The following is a 20,850-nucleotide window of genomic DNA, read 5'->3' on the forward strand; positions in this document are numbered from 1 at the left end:
ATCTTTAAGTCGGTGCAACCCTTCGTATCAAGGCATGTCGTTATGCCGAAGTTCCCTGAAAGGTAGCTTCGGGGCGTTATTTCTGTGCTGATCTTTCGAAGGTGTTTCTTCTTACAGGACCTTCGGCTACGAAGCAGATCCCCAACACATGTGTACCTTTATGTCTAGCCATCTATTAGGTTGGACTCGATACGGTTATGGCAATGAAAGATTGTGGTGAGAAAGATTTAGGTTAGAAAAGCTTTGAACTAGATGATAGATCTTGACTCATTTGGAGACCTGGTTTGACACTTTTTTCCTTGACGAGGTTGATCTCTTTCTTCTTAGGTCTTGGTGTCTCCATCCGAGTTATGGACATGTAGAAAGATAGCGGTTGGTAGGATAGATTACATGAGGTAGGTTGGTCAGAATCTATGTTTTGCGGTTAGCTTGGAATAGATTAGTTATGCAACCCCACATGTAGGTCAGGTTGTGGATTATCACCAAGTTGGTCTAGTGCAATAATTTTTTTGGGTATAGTGAATTAGGTTAGCGAAGTCCAAATTGCCTAATATATTTAATCAATATTAACTAACCCTAGTTAATTAGTAACCTTCAGATAGGTGCATATGGCCGAGTTAGGCTAGTGTACCAATTTAGGACAGTGTGCATCAGGTGAGAGCATTTTTATAAGAGTAGTGTCTAATCCATTTTACCAGTATTTACTAACATGTTTAAGTAACTCACCTTAGATTAGATCATATTAGTTTACATTAGACTAGATGGGATATAGGTTAGATTGGTATGACTAGATAAGATCTAACTAATTTGGATTAGATCATGGTTGTTACTCTTGGATAAAAAAATATAGTGGGTAGGATAAGATGAATCTATTAGCATAAGATAGAATCTTTCAAAATAAGATGAATCTATTGAGCTGGATATATTTTAATAGGGGATAATCTAGGTTGTCTAGTTATCTAGAAAACATATTTTTATACCTATATATATATATATATATATATATATATATATATATATATATATATATATATATATATATATATATATATATATATGCAGATGCAATTGCGGACATTACTCCACAACTCATCACACTCATTCAAAAAACAAATCAGACAGGTATCATAAGAACAAACATTCACCGTATAGATACCTACAAAAATAGTTTTTATGCCTATGATTAGGACTTATATTCCTAAGGTTCACTTTGGTACAGGATTTTAAGGTGTGAAATCCACTTTTATCTTTAGAAGAGAAAAGGTAAGAGTAATCAGAGTAAAGCAGCAATAGATGAGAAAAGATTTAGGGAAGTTTAGAAAGAATCAAAGTTGCAAAGGTAAGTAGATAAGGGTTATCCAGTTTTATCTAGGTTACGTCCTACAGTCAACATTCCTCTGATACAAGTTCTGTCACACCCGGATTTAGGGGGCCAAACCCGGGCGCGACTCACATATGTGCTGGGATCAAGTCTCACACATATGACGACTCATGGTACATAAATGAATGTCACATCTTTAATATATGACGGAGATCTGTACAAAATAGTTAAATATTTACATCATACGAAGACAACGATCCAGCAACCATAGTTGACTGGGAGACGACGGCCTAGACCTCTCACGAACTCATCGCGACCTCCTTCATGCTCCTCAACTTATAGTACATGTCCTTTATCCGGGGGAATGTGAGTACAGCAAGGGTAAGCTCACATACGTTCATCGCTCAACAAGTTGTGGGGAATAATGTGCACAAGCTCACTTACAGTGGGGCTCATGTGAAGTGTAAGGCTTACCAAAGGAGATGGTTAAAGCTGAGCATTGCTTTTAAAGTTGGTCAAAGTTTTATTAGCAATTACTAAGTATAAGTATATACCAACCCAAATAAACAAGAGATCAAATTCATAATAACACCCACAATGCAATGCATATGACAAATTAAGTTTAGTTCCATTGATTACTCATGTGAGGGTCCGAGCCGCTCATGACCGTGAGCACGGCTGATATACCAGTTTTACACTCTGAAGAGGTTGTGCATCTTTACCGACAAGTCGTGTTACCCATTTGCCATGGGATCATGAATCCCATACATCTCTACCGAGGAGACGATGCAGGGTATCACTACGAGGCCTTTACAAAGTTCCACTAGCTTCAGAAAACCCGCTACGGTTTCTGAGTAGGGCAATATAGGAATCCCTCGTCTGAAAAGTCATCGCAGCATGATCGACCCGAGAACCTCCCTATACCATAGCTCCCCTACCGCCCTTGCCCTTTTCGGGTAAGGTAGTCCTCCACTAGCTTTCCTAATTAGTCAGCCAAGGGCGTCCCATACCACCCTTTGGTAGCACTGTTTTCCCAGGTGGTTCTCCATGTTCCAATTAACATAATGATCTTATCATGAACAATAATTAAAACAACAGTATAATTGAAATATGATCATAATATAACATTAATTTCCCAAAAACAGGTAGAGCAATAACAAATCTACCCAATAGTTCTTTTGTTTGCAAGATGTGGGGTAAACAATAATAGGGAAACCTATTAGGTCCCATCAAATTAACCTGAGCATGTCACAGTGATTAATAGGAACATTTTTAGGTAGAGAAAAGTGATCAAGGGCACAACTTGCCCTTTTGGTGCAACTCCAGGTACATCTCTAATTTGTCTTCATGTTTCTCGTGATCTCGCTACTACTCGTAGCAATACATACAATCAAGCAAATAATGAGTATGGTAACATTACACCAAAACATAAGAACAAAACAGTGTAAGGATATTCTACGTGTTGCTAAGACATTGTAGGTTCAAGAACCAATAAAATCGGTGTTAAAACGAAGAATTTATGGATAAAACGGTATTTTAGGTGCAATAAATCTAATAGATATGACTTAACAGATATTGCATTTAAATTAAGCATGTATTAAATTAAAATATTTGAGTTGATATTAATCATTAACAATTATTGTAAAATGCGTAGGTTAGAACTATAAATTAGATTAACTAGATTATCTAGCTAATTAACATTAAATAAACAAGTAATTAATTAATTAAACCATGTGGCATAATTAAAATAATGTTATTACTACGTACGCAAAAATTAATACGAACCTAACCAACTTGAACAGATTAAAACAAATTATTTGATCTAAAAGATATAATATTTTTAATAAATTAGTATGGCTGCACAGAAATAGGTGACTTGACGCAATTTGATTGATTAATTAAGCTCGTTAAAGGTGGAAAAATGTTTGTTTACAAATGCATGATCTATCTGTTGCCAACTTATCATAATTGTACTTACTGTTAAATTTGTGTTGTATATCAGTCTTGCATGTAAAAAGATATGTTGTGGTGATTATTTATTAGGTGGCAAGCGCTAAACCTATCACGCAAGAAAGACAACGATACGAGCTAGGCAGTCCTCACCATGTCAGATGCAGTAGATCATTTCGACGACGATGGCGCCTAGGGAAACACAGTGGTACCAATTCTCTCTTCATGCTCTATCTGCCCGGTGCGCTGGCCTATGGCCTCTGTTTCGTTTTTGGTTAGCTATAGTGTCGGCTATGGTCAAGGGCATTGTAGGACCTTGGTATTTATTGATGTGTTTGGTTCGGTGTCAACGAGGGATGGGACGGGATCGATCCTGGGTTGACCCCGTCTCTTATTTTTTGAGGGATGACTCCATCCACTATTTTTGAAGAATATTCCTTGACTCTGACTCTGGACCTCCAAATCAAACATGGGTCAACTTAGAATGATCACACCTCATCTTTCTTCATCCTTCCTCATCCATCCATCCAAACACTACCTATGTTAAGAGCCCGACCAGGTGGGGAGCTCGGCCGGCTGTTCCAAAGATCGCGAGATCCTAACAAAGTCGTTCGAAGGATCTGGCTGTTACAACGATGATTACGTTAACTGACTTTGAGAAGAACGCGGGCTTCTGTTTCGTGCTCGCTTTGGCGAAGTAGAGACACCAACCGATCTGGTCATAGGTGTCACCGGTGGCAATGGGATTAAGCGTGCATATGTGACAGAGTTGGTCGAGCAGACCCACGTAGTGGCACTTCGGGTGATGTCGAGGGATGTGACTACGTGAGCTCAAACACTGGTAGGAAAATGTGCCGGCCCAAACAGGTTGCTTCCGTCTCTCTTTTTTTATGTTTTTCTCATTTCTTATTTCTGTTTTATCTTTTTTGTTTTTTAAATTATTCTAATTCAAATCCGAGTTCAACCATTCAATTATAAATGCAGCATTCGAACAATCACAGCATGTATGTAAAGTTATATATTTTATTTATTTATTTTGGCAAATGCATCACACACATTATCCATTCCAAGAAATTATTTCGAAAGCAAAAAAATTACTTATTTATTTTAAGAGGAAATGTTTTTATAATGCCCGATCTTCATTAAGGATACTTTTTCCTTAATCCTTTTAAAGAAGATTTCCAAACACGTAAATGAATATTCCCATTAATTAAATAATGGAGGACCTCTCTATTTTATTCCTTTTTTAGTTTCAAATTAAATTTTAGTTTCAAAGTTTGAATCTAACTTTTGAACTGTCAAAATTTTAATATTACCATTTATTCATTTTGAGAAGGATCACTTTAATCTAATACTTCTGAAAAAACTCCTACACCCAAAATTAGGATTTTTTGGTGTTACAGTTTCGCAGGTTAGAAATGGAGTTTAAGGTGTGCTCTTATGTGGAGGAGAGAGGTAGGAGTGATTATATATAGGTGGGGCTCCAAAACTAGTCGTTTGAGATTTTCTGCATGATACCAGTTGAACTTGCCTGAGACCCCGGTTGAACTGGTCTTGGACCCTAGTTGAACTTGTGTGAGACCCCGGTTGAATTGGTTTCAGACCCCGATTGAACTGGCCCCATGAACAGTTGAACTGGTTTAGACCAGAGCCAAACCAAGTTCAAAAAATCTTATTTGACTAGAGTCAAAAGTCCAAAACCGGTTGAACCACCCCTAGGATCTGTTCAAACACCTAGCCTATCAGCCTGACAGATAGTGTAACAGTTAGACTAGCAGACAGACGTCAGAACGGTCTTCCGACCCTGGCACCAGTTGAACCGCCCCAAGGGCCAGTTCAATTGGTTTTGACCAAAGAGGTTTAGAGAGAAAACTCAAGTTGAACTGGCCCTGAGGCAGGTTCAACTGGTTTTGACTTGAGAGCTTCTCAGTTCAAGTCAAGTTGAACTAGACTGAAGCAAAGTTGAAGTCAAGTTGAACTATTCTGAAGGAAAGTTCATGTCAAGTTGAACTGTCCTAAAGACAAGTTCAACTCAGTTGAAGTCAAGTTGAATTGTTCTGATGGAAAGTTCAACTGCTTTTGAGCAGGAAGGTTCTCCATCTCCCAAACCTCACTCCAGTTGAACTCACAAAGTGTCCAAAAGATTTTGATCTCGAAATAGCTTTTGAATTTTAGAGGCTTGAGATTTGGCAAACACCAACCTTTTTTTGATCTCCCTTGATAGTACGATGATTCCTCTAATCAAGTTAAATAAAATATAATTAAGTAAACTTCTTGAGTCATTGGTGTCTCATATGTGATTTCTCCATAGCGTTGCTTCATAAGGATCACAAACATTTTTGTCTCACCTTTTGAAGCAAAGACAAATCAAGCTTGTGACTTGAACCATTTAACCATATGAGTTCAAATCATGGCTTCAAGTCACCTTACTGACGTATCAACACAATATAACTATTCATAGCTGATTAATTCATCGACTTAGTGCAAGTACTCTCTTCTTCACTTTAGCCATGGTACCTCGGTCCACAAGTCATTGCTTGGCCTTCATCTTCGCTTAGTCCCTCGAAACCCTTTCCTTGCTATCTTCATCCTATCAAGCCATTCTTGAGAGACATCATATTGAGCATCCATTGAGAGAATCATTTCTTTAATATTGTGAACTTTGCTTGAATGTTATCTATAAATGATAAGATCAATCAAGCTCTAGTTTGATTCTTATAGAAGCATATTTGGACTAATAGTAATATGGTCAAGCTAATTCACGATTCCTCAGATCTTATTCACTTTGGCTTGACCAATCTTCTTAATCACTTCATTCTCTATTCTGATCATATTTAAGCATAGTGATTTCTCAGGTCTTGTTCATATATTCAAACCAATATAGAGACCATATTATATCCATCTGCATTGTCTCATTGGTTATTTAAACTTGTGTTGAACCTTTGTTCACTGATCATTATACACTATTCAAGTTTGTTTATCATACAGAATTTTCTGTCCAATACTTAGCAAACTTGTTAGACTTTTAAATGTGTTGTTATCTAAATCACAAAAACCCACAAAAGGGATGAATACACTTTCAAGTGTCCTTAGCATATGCTGCTAATTAGTGTGTAAACCACCTAGCTTGTACTTATCACAACAAGGACATTGCCAGCAAGCAACTAAACCTCACATATAAATCATTGTGATCATTTCACTTGACTCAATTGGTTTGCTCACTACAAGATTTGTATTTTCATTCTTAGCTTTATTTGTTAGTGTGATTAGTTGCTTGTGTAGCTAGCGTAACTAGTTTAGTTAGAATTGTTAGTAACTTTGCTAGTTGTACGTCTCTCTTGCTAAGAGCATCTTGTTTGTGAGTATGTCATAGACTTAGAGACCAAACTGTTAGAATCAAATAGGGGCTTGCTTGTTTTGAAAAAGAGCTAGAGAAAATATTCACATTCCAACCATATTTTATACTCTTTGTCCCAAATTAGAATTCGTTTTAGGCTATTATGAGATTCATACACTACTTGATGTATGTGTTTTATATAAGTGTCTAGATTCATCATCATCCATTTGAATAGACATAAAAACAAAGTGCTAAAACGAACACTATTTTAGACCGGTGCTACATGCATGGAGCTATTAATTGGCGGCTAGGTGATAAAGGGAACTATAAGATTCGATGTAGCTGCTTTCCCATGGAGCGTTGTGGAAAACATGCTTCAATGTGTGTCATATGATTTCTTCCAACTCTTCCACTAGTTTGTTGTAACTGCATTCTCTAGTTACATGCTTCGTATTTTTTGTCGTATACAAAACAGTATGTCATGCCTCAGCCATGACCTTTTTCACGCATGTATTGCCCTCTGTGGAAGCCTCGACCTTCTCTGCCCGCCCCCCCCCCCCCCCCCCCCCCCCCCCCCCCCCTGGCTGCCTTGTTCGGTTGGCTGATTTGGATGGCTGGTTGCTTGTATGGATGGAGGGTAGCTAAAAAATTTTGTTAGAGTCAATGGGGTCAACTGTATTTTGTTCCTCTTTTGCAATGCTTTACTAGAGGATTTACAAATTTAATCGGGGTCAACTGACCCCAATAAACACCCCTAGATCCGCGCCGCCCTTGCATGGAAGAACTGTGTGTCGCTTTGGCGCATCCGCTCATTAGGGCAGAAGAGCGAGGATGAGGATGGGGATATTTTCCAGGACGACTCCATCCGAACCAATCAGAACTCGACAACCGAACTACGTTGGACCGAATGACCGGGAACCAGCCAAGCTAACCCAACGCTACTTTATTTTTATTTTTTTGATGGCGTGCGTGGGCAGCCCCAGCGTCAGTTGTGTTTAGGAGTTCTCTTGTTCAGTACTAGTACAGGACAGGAGGGGCTCAAAGAAATCATGTCGCTTTGCATCTTCAAGGAAGAACTATTGTCTGCATAACCGGAGCTCAAGGCACGACCCGGTAGTTGAGCGCATTGTCCCATAGCATTTGGACCGCAGACTCCAGCATCTCTTTCACAGCGCTCTCCGCCAGATCATCTTCCTGGAAAAACAACAGAAGGCGTGGCAAGGATGCAGTGAACCAGGGTGCAGTGTACTTCAATGTTACGCTACCAATTTGAAGAAATCACGGTGACCCAATACAATTATCAGTACGCCTACAATGTTAAAAAAAGAGGGAGAGAGAGGAGGAACTCCGAGAAAGAAAAACCGCGACCGGATTCAGAACTTGTGTTTTCATCACTTTCAAGTTATTTCAATAGAGAAAAGGAACAAGTCTACATAACCTCTGATCTTTATAGAGTGGCGGTTTACTTCAGCCCCCCCCCCCCCCCCCCCCCCCACCCCACTTTTAAAACCAGAAGTTTAATTCTCTTAACTTTATAAAAGCGGACAAATAACCTTATGTACAGTTTTAGTTAACGGTTTTGATGACGTGACACTGATTTAAATAGCATCAGTTTTGTTTTTTTAATTCTGTCTTCTACTAGTACCCAAATTTTATGCAATTTTACACAAAAAACAATAATTAGATATTATGCTTTTCCTAATTTTTCTGTAATTTTTAGAGCAGCAGTTTAATTACTAAAAATAAAAAATGCATAAAATAGCTTAATGTTTTTGTCTCCAATTCATTTATTATCTTATTAGACTAAAAACTTTACTAGAGCTAAACAATATTATTGCTAAATTACTACATGTAAATTATGGTTCCAAATTTAAATTTCTCAAAAAATTCTAAAAATATTTATGTATATTAGTTTAGATAGTAGAAGGTTATTGTAAAACTTGGAGATCATTTTATTACTCTTTGGTAAGTTTTTATAAAAAAACAAATATACAATTGATTTAGTTAATAATTTGAAAAAAGGCTACTTAACTTATTTAATAAAATCAACAAAAAAAATTATGGTTTAATAATAGTATTATTTAGCTCTAGTAAAAATTGTGGCCTTAGGAGATAAGAATTGAATCATAACCAAAAAATATTAAACTCTTTTTATATAATTTCTTATTTTTAATAATTAATTTGTTACTCCTAAAACTTCAAGAAAAATAAGGCGAATATAATATTTAATTACGGATTTTTATGTAAAGTTACATAAAAATTTGGACACTTGTAGAAGACGTAATTGAAAAAAAAAACGAAACTGATGTCACTTAAATAAGTGCCACGTCATTAAAATCGCCAACTAAAACTATTTCGGAGGTTATTTGTCAGGTTTTGTAAAGTTGAGGCGTTAAATAACTGGTTTTGAAGATGAGGGGATGAAATAGACAACCGTCTAAAGGTAGGCACAAGCAAAATCCACATAAAAAGACAAATGTGAAATGTGTAACCTAACAGTAAGTAGCTACAAAAGAGTAGATTACAGCAATCTTTCAAGTAGATTTCACTAACCTCCAGTTTGCAAGATATAGCAGTTAGTTTGAATGTAACTTCATCAGAAACTCCCCCAGTCGAGGTACGGTGATCGAATCTGTCAGCATGCCTTAGCTTGAGCCTCATGGTCTCGTTTCTGAAAGCTTTGTAGTCCGTGTGCCACACCCCAACTATGCTGAACCTCTCGCCAATTGATTCCTTTCCAAGTGGCCATCTAACTCCCCCTTTCACATTAGGATCAATAATAGCAGTAGACACCAAGCTCTTTACTGCATTTTCCACTTCAGACTGCAATTGACATCAAATAAATCTACAATCTTTCTGAAAAAAGGATAGTAACAGAGAGAAGCAAGGTGTTCTCAATAAGTATTTACATCTAGGTTTTTCAGGATCCTTTTCTTACTCAACATCAACCTTAGATCAAGACCTTTGAAAAGACAGGATATGTCTTCCACCAAGTGCCGTACCTGATTCAATTCAACCTGCATAAAAGGCAGCACTGAGGAATCAGAAGCTCAAGTATGGTTTGAATAGTTGGTTGAAATTAATTGCATTTGAAGAACACAAGGCAAATAGTATGTGGAGCACATCACATCCTATAATATAACAATCACCAGTTAATCCAGAAATTTGCATATTGTTTTCCATCTACCTACTGCAATACAATATAACATGCTGTAGCACTTATTGGGCGAAATGTATTGCAATGACAAACAACTAAATATAAGGAAGTTAGTATTTAGTAGCAAAGCCCGCTTACCTTCTTGGAAAAATTCCTGGTATGCCATCAGATTTTATACTCATTCCTCGTGTACCACTGAGTGACATATAGGTATATTTTTTGGTGTCTATGACATGTGGGACCAGTGACACACAAGGAACGAGTATATTTTCCAATGGCATACAGGGAATTGGCCCTACATTCTTTGCTATCCTTTTAAAATAAGGCTAATTAATAGATGTGGTCAGTTGAGTTTGAATTGTCACTCCTGGTTTTGAATTAACAAAACAAAGAGCATCAGGATTCGTATATGAAGACAACTGATCTACGGAATCCTAAATATTGCAAGAGATGTTGAAAATAGCATAAACTATTTTCTGCAACAGCTGAAAGTACAGTTAAAGACATCACAAGATCAAAATATCTAGATATAAAGTAATGCATGGGAATTTCTACTCAAGGACATACAAGCTTGAACAGACACATCTCCTGAAAGAGACAACAGCTAAACAAGTCAAGCGACAATAAGGAACTTCAAAGATTTTCAGTGGAATATAGAAGTAAACAGTCCATAAAGATGTCTGAGGTAAACATGTCTTTGCATTTCATAATATGTCAGCTATCAAGTTTTCGACAGAACATGGCATTACAAATCTACAAAGTTACGTGGAAGCCCCAATATTCATGAATTTGTGGACAAGTTATTTATGCAACTAGATTAGATGTGCCTAAACATCAAGTGCTAAAAAATATTAACATGTACGATATCCTCGGGAATCACGACTTTGTCGAGACAGCAGTTATACTAGAAAACATAAACCCTTTTGATATTAGACAAAAATCAAGACATGCTGCTTCCACAAAGTGAACGAAGGAATCTGGTAGCTTAAATCGTTGAAATGAACTGCAAAATAACAAAGCAGACTCCTGATGAGATGGTTAATGGCACACTAACCTTATGGATAGCAAGACTCCCATCTTCCTCCACGGTGCATTTGCAAGATATTGTAGAATCACTTCGATTCTTGTCAGAAACCTGTCACAAAATTGAGACCCTTAAACGCATTTACTTATTTGTGCCCAACATAATTTGTAGTTCAAGTCACATTGCACTGGAGCATTAGAAGACCAAACCTTCACATGATAGTGCTTCTTGGACGAATCAAAATCCAGCCCAATCCTCTTTACCATGGTTCGCTCCATATCATCCAGACACTCACTAGACAAACTGGTGTAGAACGTTTTACGCAACTGGCTCCTGGAACCATCTTCCCCTGCTTTAGCGGCCTGACGGAGTTCGTCCAGTGAAACGGGCGATCCACCGCTGAATACATAATTCACGATGAATCGTCGAATTCTGTCATGGCAAGATCGCGCCAAGCACAGGTCCCAGAAATGTAACTGGGATCCAAACGAGAAGAGGTGAAAGGACTCACGGCTGGCACTCGAAGAGCACCGTTCCCAGTCTTGCAACGAGACTCAGTTTCACCAACTCATCCTTAGGCGCGCCTTCTGCCTTGACCCTCTCCGCGGCGGCAAGGAGATCGGGAAGAAACTGCTCGGCGATGGAGGTGACTGCCGCCGCAGTGGAGCCGGAAGAGCCTTGTCCTGGGGTGGAGGCGACGACAAGGGCAAGGGGTTTGGCACCGGTCCTGTGCTCGATGGGGGGACAAGGGAAGGGCTCGAGGCGTAGGATGTACTCCTCGCCGTCGCCGGCAGGGGAGAAGGGAGGTAGAGGGAACCAACGTGAGATGCAGCCGGCAGCGCGGAAAATCTTTGTAGAAGCGAGCGGGTGGCGTCCGACTGCGCCGCGGCCGCGGCCGCGGCCGCGCGGGGAGGAGAGGGAGAGGGAGCGGAGGGAGGAGGAGAGGGACGGAGGTGGCGGGTTGGGTGCGGGGATGGGCGTGGAGGCTGTGGTGCTGGGTTGGCGCTTGTGGGGAGGGAGGTACGCCATGGCCGCCGCCCGCCAGCGTGCGTTGCGGGTGCGACGTCGAAGAGGTTTTTGAAGAAGGCGAATTCGTTTTTTTTTTTTTTTGCAATTTACCACTTTTTAAGTTTTATTTTCACAAATATACTTACTCTCGTCAACAGCTTGGCACCTAGGAACGTCAATGCTATTAGCGTCTAGATCTCGGCGGTTTAGGCTGACGTGACGCTTGCGTGGCGATTACATGGCTACAAGTCGGCGTCATAGATCTTATAGTCTACCCTTTTATGCCGTATTGCCACATGTCGGGGGTCAGCGCCATAGATCTCGGCGCCAACCCCCTTTATACCGGATTTGTGCCGTCCTTTAGCATTTTTTGCCACGCCGCTCGACTGCCTTTGCTCGACCGCCACCGCGCCGCCACCTCCACGCCGGTGTCGGCTCCCCGCGCGCCGCCTCCTCGGTAGCCCATGCCGCCACCGCCTCGCAGCCCATGTCGCCACCCGTCGCCACCACGCCGTTAGCCGTGCCAGCTACCCCTACCCCACCCAACGCTTGTGCCGCCACGCCCCGCGAAGCGCCAGTGACCCCAACCCCTCACTGCGCCGGCTACCACGAAGCTCCCAACCGCACGACGCTGCTCCCACGCTACTCGGTAAGGATTTTAGTTTGGATTTTAATTAGGTATTTTTGCTAAATACCTATAGATAAATTTAGTTAGTTAATTAGTTTGAAAACTTGATTAGGTATTTGTCACTAGTTGTTTGTTGAATGTGACTATCGTGAATGTGGTTTTGACAAATGAGAATTTGATTGATTATGATAAATGTGAATGTGATGAATGTCAAATGAATTTGTATGTGCAGGTTTAACAAACTTCCCATGCACGGGAGGTGTTGTAGAATTTTTTTTTACTTATTACTATGTTTTTTACAGAGAGGAGTGTTGGGGACTTGTTCTCAAATGCTAAGAGTTAAGAACAAGGCAACATAAAAAGTGTTAAGTGTTAAAGTCCTTCGTCCTTCGAAGCATTATGTCCCTTCGGGAAATAATGAGTTTCGGACGAAGGTCATAAGAGACATACCTTCGTAAACATAACAAGTAATGACGAAGGATTCATATAAAGCATGAAATATAATATAAGCATCATCATAGAATCATTTCTATTTTATTAACATGGAAAAATAGAAATGATTTCAAATTACAAATGTACCTTCGGTCCTGAGAGAAGATAAAAAGTACAAGCGTGACGCAAAAGCAAATGCCAAGTCAGCGTGAACAGTACGGGAGTACTGTTCATCTATTTATAGACGCGGGACGCAGCCCACGTAAAATTACATTTATGTCCATTACATTTGTCAATGACTTATGGAAATCTGACAAGGTCCACGTAGTCTTTTCATCTTTAAGTCGGTTCCCCTCTCTGCTATCGTGACGAAGCTTCCCTGCGCACAGCTTCGGCTGTGCACCATCCTTCGTGGAGCTTGGTAATCAGCCCGTTCTTCGTCTGGTTCAGGCTTCGTCTTGACCGCACTTCATGTTCGTAATTCTGAGTCCGAAGGTACCTGTTCACATAATCCACTTGGAAAACATTGTCAAATCATGTTTTTGAGGACCTTCGGAGGACGAAGGCCCCCAACAGTAGCCCCTCGCAATATTAATTTGTTTGAAATAATAAATTCAGATTGCGATATGAACGAAGGCTTTATGCCGAAGGTCCGAAAAAACACCTTCCCTTTGCTAGAATAGCAACATTCAATGACAAGTGGGGTCTTTCAACTTTCAACGCATCAAGCGTATAAATACGGCCATACCGCAAACTTATTTTGCACGCTTTCTGGCCAACCACTCTTGCTCACTCATTTTTTAGCTCTTGTGCACTGTGATCTGCTAAGCTTTTAGCTTTGAAGCTTCGGCTTTGAAAACAGTTTTTTAGTGTTTCCGAAGATGTCTGAAGCTGCTAAGAAGGCTGCTGCTGAAATGAAGCTGAGTCTTGATGAAGAGAAGAACTTAGGGTTTCTTATAGCAATGTCGAAGACCAACACAAAAAAGATCACCAGGGAAATTCTGGAAGGGCTGTCTGAAGGTACTGGTGACAGTGAAAGTTATGATGTGGACAGCGGTGGCGAAGACTCCGAAGATCGCCCCTGGCGACCAAGCCATTCAGTTTATGGTAAATCAACTATCAAAGAGAATCATCTTGTTAATATGAGAGGAAGGTATTTCCGGGATCTGTCCATTGTGAGGGCGGACGAAGGGGAAAAGACTTGTCCACACCCTGAAGAAAATGAAGTTGTGGTGTACCGAAGCTTTTTGAAAGCCGGATTGCGATTCCCCTTGAGCAGCTTCATCGTGGAGGTGTTGAAAATCTTCGAAGTCTATCTTCATCAACTTACTCCAGAGGCTATTATAAGGCTAAATATCTTCGTGTGGGCCACGAGAAGCCAAGGTCTGAAGCCTGACGCAAGAAGCTTCTGTAATATACATGAATTATTATATGAAACAAAGCCTTGGGGCAAAGAACAGTACCACAATAACTTTGGCTGCTACAGTTTCGTCTCTCGCTCCGGGGCAAGCTGTCCCGTACCAACCTTTCGGAAGAGATGGCCCGGGGATTGGATGACAGAATGGTTTTATGTGAAGAATGACCTATCAGCACGAGAAGACATCAAAGGTATAATTATGCGTCCTATTTGGCAAAGCTTCGGCCTTCGGAGGCCGAAGGTGGAAATGAATGAAGCTGCCGAAGAATGCCAGAGGGCCTTCGGCGTCATCTGCTCTTTTATTGGAACAAGAGATTTAGTACAAGAACATATTGCCTTCCGGGTGTGGCCGCTTGCGGAGAAATGGGAAATGCCTCAAGAAACCACAAAAGAGACCGATGAAGGTGGACTTGTGAGACTGAAGTACACCTTCAAGTTTGGAGATAAATTTACTGAGCCAGATGACGACTGGCTAAAGAGTATTGAAAATTTAAGTGACGAATTACTTGGTGCTTACTCGAAGGCCGAAGATACCGCGATGTCAGCAGCCTTCGGAGGCCGAAAAAAGAAGAGGCTGAATCGGGTATTTGATGCAATTGGGTTTATTTACCCTGACTATTGCTACCCCATCCGAAGGCAGAAAAGGAAGAACATAACCTCTGCAAAAGAAGAAGCTGGAACTGCTCCTAGCGAGCCGGAGCCTGAAAGAAAGAAAATAAAAATCCTCACTCACCGGCCGCGTTATATCGAACCAGCTTCGGTGCCGGAGTTTACCGAAAAATCTTCTTCGGTCACCGAAGCTGAAAAGCCAATCAGACCAGTCACGCCACCTGCAGCTGCAGAGATGACCGAAACGGCGAAGAAGATAGAACTAAAAGAACCAAAGGTTTCGCTGCCAGAAACCAAAGAAATGGCCGAAGCACTATCCACAGAAAAAATTGCAGAAGTGGAAAAACCAACTGAAGAAAAAGTACCAGAAATTGTGAGTCCTGCAGCAAATGTTGAGACAACAAAAAATCAAAAAGCGCCAGCAATGACTCCAAAAAGAAGAAGAATGGCGAATGTGCTAGATGTACTAGAAACAATTAAGACTTCAAGCACACCTCCGAAGAAGGCTGCTGTTACTTTTGAAACAACAGCTGAAATTTCTGGTTCTGCAGCTCCAGAGCAAGAAATTGAAGCCGAAGCTGGGCCCTCAGAGTCCACAAAGGCAAAAACCTTGGAAAGTGAGGCAGAAAAAATAACAAAGCCAACTTTTGCTGAAGGAACTGGTGTTGTTACCCCCGAAGCATCCCCCAAAATTCGTGATTATATTTTTCGTCATGCTTCGGGGAAAAAATTATCAGAAAAAGAAGAACAAGAGGCCCAACACTATGCCCAAAAGTTGAAATATCCAAAGGGGGCGTTGATATTTAATGGCAGTGGAGAAGAAGATTTCTTGTATTGCCTCCCCGACAGCAAGGAAATTTCTGTCTGTCGGGAGATAAGCAGAAGCTTCGGATTCCCAACTTTAGAAGACGGACTTTCGGTGCTGTCAAAGAACGATCTGGCTGACAGCCTAGCTTACAACAGTTTAAAGGTGCGACAAATGGAATTGTTATATTTTTGTTGAGTTCAAGATTTTTCGTTTGTTTAAAACTATTAACACAGACATATTCCTGTCTGCAGGGCCTGATACTCAGCAATGCCCTCAGAGCACAGAAAGATGCTGAGGACGAAGGATGTACTATAGCCCTGAGCAACCTTCGTTCCGAAGTAATTGAACTGAGGAACGAAGGTCTCGAAAAAGACAAAATATTGTATTCCTTAATAAATAAAATAAAAGAAGACGAAGCTATTTTCAAAGGTCAGGCCGAAGCTCAGAAGTGTGAAATTGAACACCTTCGTAAACAATTAGCCAGAGCTAAAGAGGAATGCATACTTGAAGAAACAAGGCGAGAACTCAGCGACCAATGGGCAAATCATTTAGAAGAAACTGTTAAAGAGCTTCGGTCAGCCAAGAAGAAATGCTTCGACAAATCTATAGAGTGTGTCAAGAAAATAAAAACTAGCTTCGCCAGCGTTGGCGCATTTTCGCAAGAAGAAAACTTTATAAGAGGTAACCCCGAAGGTCCCCTGGAATGGATCAATCATGAGGCGGAGGCCTTTGAAGAAATTTTAAATAGTCGCGGAGACATCTGCGCTTTTTCTGGTGCCAGAGGGATTGCCACTATTTTGGAGGGGAAAGGATGTGAACATGTAAAGATTTTATCGCAGTCCGAAGCCACCTTGTCCACTGAAGATATAAAAGATCCTTCAGCCGAAGCTAGCGCGGTTGGGGGAAAATTTTTCACCGACATCTGGGACAACGGTGGTAGAGAAATGGCCCAAGAAATCATTCAGAAAAGCGAGAAAGGGATTCATGAGGCTAGAAAAGTAGCCGAGGCTGCTGAGAAAAACGCAGAGCCCGAAGGGCAAATAGGTACTAACGAATAGTTTTCATTGCATTATAACTTTTAATTTTATAGTTCGTTCGCGATCTGTAATAATGATGTAATAGTATCCCGTCCTCACTCAGATCCTACTAAAGCATCTTCGGGCCCTCAGCCTAAAGATGACGACGAAATTAAAAAGATGGCCGAAGCTATCATGGATCAGGTTGTCGATCGACTGCTGAACGAAGCTGTAGAGATAGTACTCAGGGAAGACTAAGTGCTATTGCAAAAAACATTTGATATATGATTTGTGTAATATTCTGTAATCCTGTATGTAATATACTTGTTTTATGATTCAATTCTTTACGATGCATGAAACTTTAAACACGTACCATTTTTGAGTCTTCGACGAAAAAACACCTTCCCTTCTTTTCATGCTTCGTGAAGAAGAATTTATCATTTATCACGACAATATCCATGGTGTTCTGATAAGAAATATCCAAGCTTCGTAAAAATAATCTCCGAAGCTATACCTCGAAAATCAATATTGTTTCTCCCTGTAACTTGGCATGATTTGCCCTTTTTCAAAGCATTTTCCGAATATCGATAACATGCCCCCTTCTTGTGCCACATGCAGCATGATGTATGATGATTATGCTATGCAAAATGATGTGATGATGTTATGTTATGCAAAATGATATTTTGTGCCGAAGATACACACATTCCTGCAATGGGGCACAATCTTTTGTATCAATACTGACTTTTTCATTATAAGCCTCCCTTAGGAGCTTCTTCGCCTTTTACTTCAGCGGAATCAGCGTTTATTTTTCGCTGTAAGTTCTGCATCCCCTTAGGAACGTCTTTGGAACTTCTTCGCCTTTTACTTAGGCGGTATAAGCTCTGCATTCCCTTAGGAACGTCTTTGGAGCTTCTTCGCCTTTTACTTAGGCGGTATCAGCGTTGACTTTTCGCTGTATGCTCTGCATTCCTTTTGGAACGACTTTGGAGCAGAAAACTTACACTGCGCTCCCTTCGGAACGACTTTTTGTGACTTCGTCAGACTTACTCTGCGTTCCTTAGAACGACTTTTTGTTGCTTCGAAGGATTTTCGATAGTCCGAAGGTCCTTTTTATTATCACAAACCTGTGAAGAAAACATATTTTTCTTGTAGGAATCAACGAAACTAATTACATGAAACCTAAACAATGTCCTTTATTAGAAAAAATAAAACTGAATGAAAAAGATTGCTATTAAGGTAGGATATTTGTCAATAGATGTGTTTTGACTCTGGCACGGTGCTGTTGACCGTGCGAGCTTCGGACTGTTCTCTGAAGTCCCTTTGATGTGGAGCATATTGGCTCCCTTCTGGCTGCTGGCCTTGTTGCAACGGAGGTGGAGGCGGGGGCTGTTGCCAGGAAGCTGAAGGCTGACTTGCCGAAGCAGCAGAGAGTGCAGGATGGTTGCCCACATATTCTGGGATGTAGGGCGAATGATACGAAGCAGTGTGCATGACCTGCTTCGGCTGAGCCTGTTGCGCGGCAGCTTCGGCTATCTCTTTTTGCTTCTGAATGGTAACATGACACATCCTGGTAGTATGACCTTTGTTTTCACCACAGAATAAGCAAAATATTCTTCTGGGTTGATCCCCGAATCTTCCGCCGAAGCCCCTGGCGCCTCTGCCTCTTGGAGCTGGTGGTCGGAAGGAGCTTTGCTGTTGCCCCGAAGCCTGTGAGGAGCACTGCGGTCTGTTCTGCTGACTCCCCTTATCATCATTCTGAGTGGAGTTGTGGATGGACCTGACATGCCTCGGATAGGATCTTCCTCCGAAGCCCCTGGTCATTTCAGAAAATCTGAAGGCCTCCTCCCTTCTTTGGCGAAAGTCATTGTCAGCACGAATGTACTCGTCCATCTTTTGGAGCAGCTTCTCCAGGGTCTGAGGAGGCTTCCTAGCAAAGTATTGAGCAGCAGGTCCAGGACGAAGCCCCTTGATCATGGCTTCGATGACAATTTCATTGGGCACCGTTGGTGCCTGCGCCCTCAAACGCAAGAACCTTCTGACATACGCCTGAAGGTATTCTTCATGATCCTGAGTGCACTGGAACAAGGCTTGAGCAGTGACCGGCTTCGTCTGAAATCCTTGAAAGCTGGTCAATAACATATCCTTCAGCTTCTGCCATGAAGTGATCGTTCCTGGCCGAAGGGAGGAATACCAGGTCTGAGCAACACTCCTGACGGCCATAACGAAAGACTTTGCCATTACTGCAGCATTGCCACCATACGAAGACACTGTTGCTTCGTAACTCATCAAGAACTGCTTCGGGTCCGAATGGCCATCGAACATGGGAAGCTGGGGTGGCTTATAGGACGAAGGCCAAGGTGTAGCCTGCAGCTCAGCGGACAGAGGAGAAGCATCGTCGAAAACAAAATTTCCATGATGAAAATTGTCATACCAGTCATCTTCATTGAAGAAGCCCTCCTGATGAAGGTCTTTTTGTTGAGGCCTTCGGTTCTGCTCATCGTGGGTAAGATGACGGACTTCTTCAGAAGCTTCGTCTATCTGCCTCTGCAGCTCAGCTAGCCTGGCCATCTTCTCCTTCTTCCTCTGCACCTGTTGATGTAGCATCTCCATGTCCCTGATCTCTTGGTCTAGTTCATCCTCCTGAATCGTCGGGCTGACAGCCTTCCTCTTCTGGTTTCGGGCCTCCCGGAGAGAGACGGTCTCCTGGTTGGGGTCCAGCGGTTGCAGTGCTGCAGCCCCAGTCGCTGAAGCTTTCTTCGGCGCCATAGCGAGGGTCTATAGCTTCCGAAGGTGTTCAAAAAACTCGAAGTGGAAGTGAGTTCACCGGAGGTGGGCGCCAATGTTGGGGACTTGTTCTCAAATGCTAAGAGTTAAGAACAAGGCAACATAAAAAGTGTTAAGTGTTAAAGTCCTTCGTCCTTCGAAGCATTATGTCCCTTCGGGAAATAATGAGTTTCGGACGAAGGTCATAAGAGACATACCTTCGTAAACATAACAAGTAATGACGAAGGATTCATATAAAGCATGAAATATAATATAAGCATCATCATAGAATCATTTCTATTTTATTAACATGGAAAAATAGAAATGATTTCAAATTACAAATGTACCTTCGGTCCTGAGAGAAGATAAAAAGTACAAGCGTGACGCAAAAGCAAATGCCAAGTCAGCGTGAACAGTACGGGAGTACTGTTCATCTATTTATAGACGCGGGACGCAGCCCACGTAAAATTACATTTATGTCCATTACATTTGTCAATGACTTATGGAAATCTGACAAGGTCCACGTAGTCTTTTCATCTTTAAGTCGGTTCCCCTCTCTGCTATCGTGACGAAGCTTCCCTGCGCACAGCTTCGGCTGTGCACCATCCTTCGTGGAGCTTGGTAATCAGCCCGTTCTTCGTCTGGTTCAGGCTTCGTCTTGACCGCACTTCATGTTCGTAATTCTGAGTCCGAAGGTACCTGTTCACATAATCCACTTGGAAAACATTGTCAAATCATGTTTTTGAGGACCTTCGGAGGACGAAGGCCCCCAACAAGGAGATTATCTGACTCCACCGCCAATGTTTTCCTTACTCCAACGCGACCTTAGGTATAACCCTTTTTCTGGAAGTATTTAGCTTTTATTAGTAATTTGTTAGAAGTTAGTTAGCAGCTCATTATTATTAGTAATTCGCTTTTAGTTAGCTAGTAGTTAGTTATTGAAATTCTTTATTACTTATTAGTTAGTTAGTAGTTAGGTATTAGTTAGTAATTCATTATTAGTTAGGGTCAGTTTGGAAAACCCATTTTCACAAGGGATTTCTATTTTTCCAAGGAAAAATAAATTAATTTCCCTTTGAAAATGGAAAACCCTTGGAAAAATAGGGTTCCCAAACTAGCCCTTAGATGGACAACATTGAATTCATTATTAGTTAGTAATTCGTTAAAAATTGTCCATGCCTGCGGTTAGGCACTAACCATCATAATTGGTTATTAAACATTGAATTCGTGTTTCAAATAGACGAATAATTTTTTGGGCATATACCATGGAGGCATCGTGGAACAAGATCATTATGGAAATGTTGAGTTCATTGACATGCAATGGGTGGCCGTGATATTCGATGACAGACCCTCCTTTAGTGACGTGGTTCCTAAGGCTAA

The 20,850-nt window shown here is 41.1% G+C and overlaps 1 protein-coding gene across 2 annotated transcripts; it reads right to left on the reverse strand.

The window, feature by feature from the left end:
- Positions 1-7,489: 7,489 nt before the first annotated feature.
- On the reverse strand, positions 7,490-11,894 carry LOC100278525 (uncharacterized). 2 transcript variants are annotated; one of them, XM_020551459.3, is made up of 6 exons: positions 11,301-11,836; positions 10,999-11,221; positions 10,820-10,900; positions 9,518-9,625; positions 9,162-9,431; positions 7,490-7,802 (listed from the first exon to the last, which is right to left on the reverse strand). In XM_020551459.3, the coding sequence occupies exons 1-6, from the start codon at positions 11,816-11,818 to the stop codon at positions 7,707-7,709; spliced, it is 1,296 nt and encodes a 431-aa protein (XP_020407048.1). In that variant the 5' UTR covers positions 11,819-11,836; the 3' UTR covers positions 7,490-7,706. The 2 variants fall into 2 exon arrangements, with proteins under 2 accessions (XP_020407048.1, NP_001145243.1); NM_001151771.1 differs by having other exon boundaries at positions 7,540-7,802; positions 10,999-11,188; positions 11,301-11,894.
- Between the last annotated feature and the right edge of the window lie 8,956 nt (positions 11,895-20,850).

Source organism: Zea mays, chromosome 4 (assembly GCF_902167145.1).
Source record: "Zea mays cultivar B73 chromosome 4, Zm-B73-REFERENCE-NAM-5.0, whole genome shotgun sequence".
In the NCBI taxonomy this organism is placed as follows: domain Eukaryota; kingdom Viridiplantae; phylum Streptophyta; class Magnoliopsida; order Poales; family Poaceae; genus Zea; species Zea mays.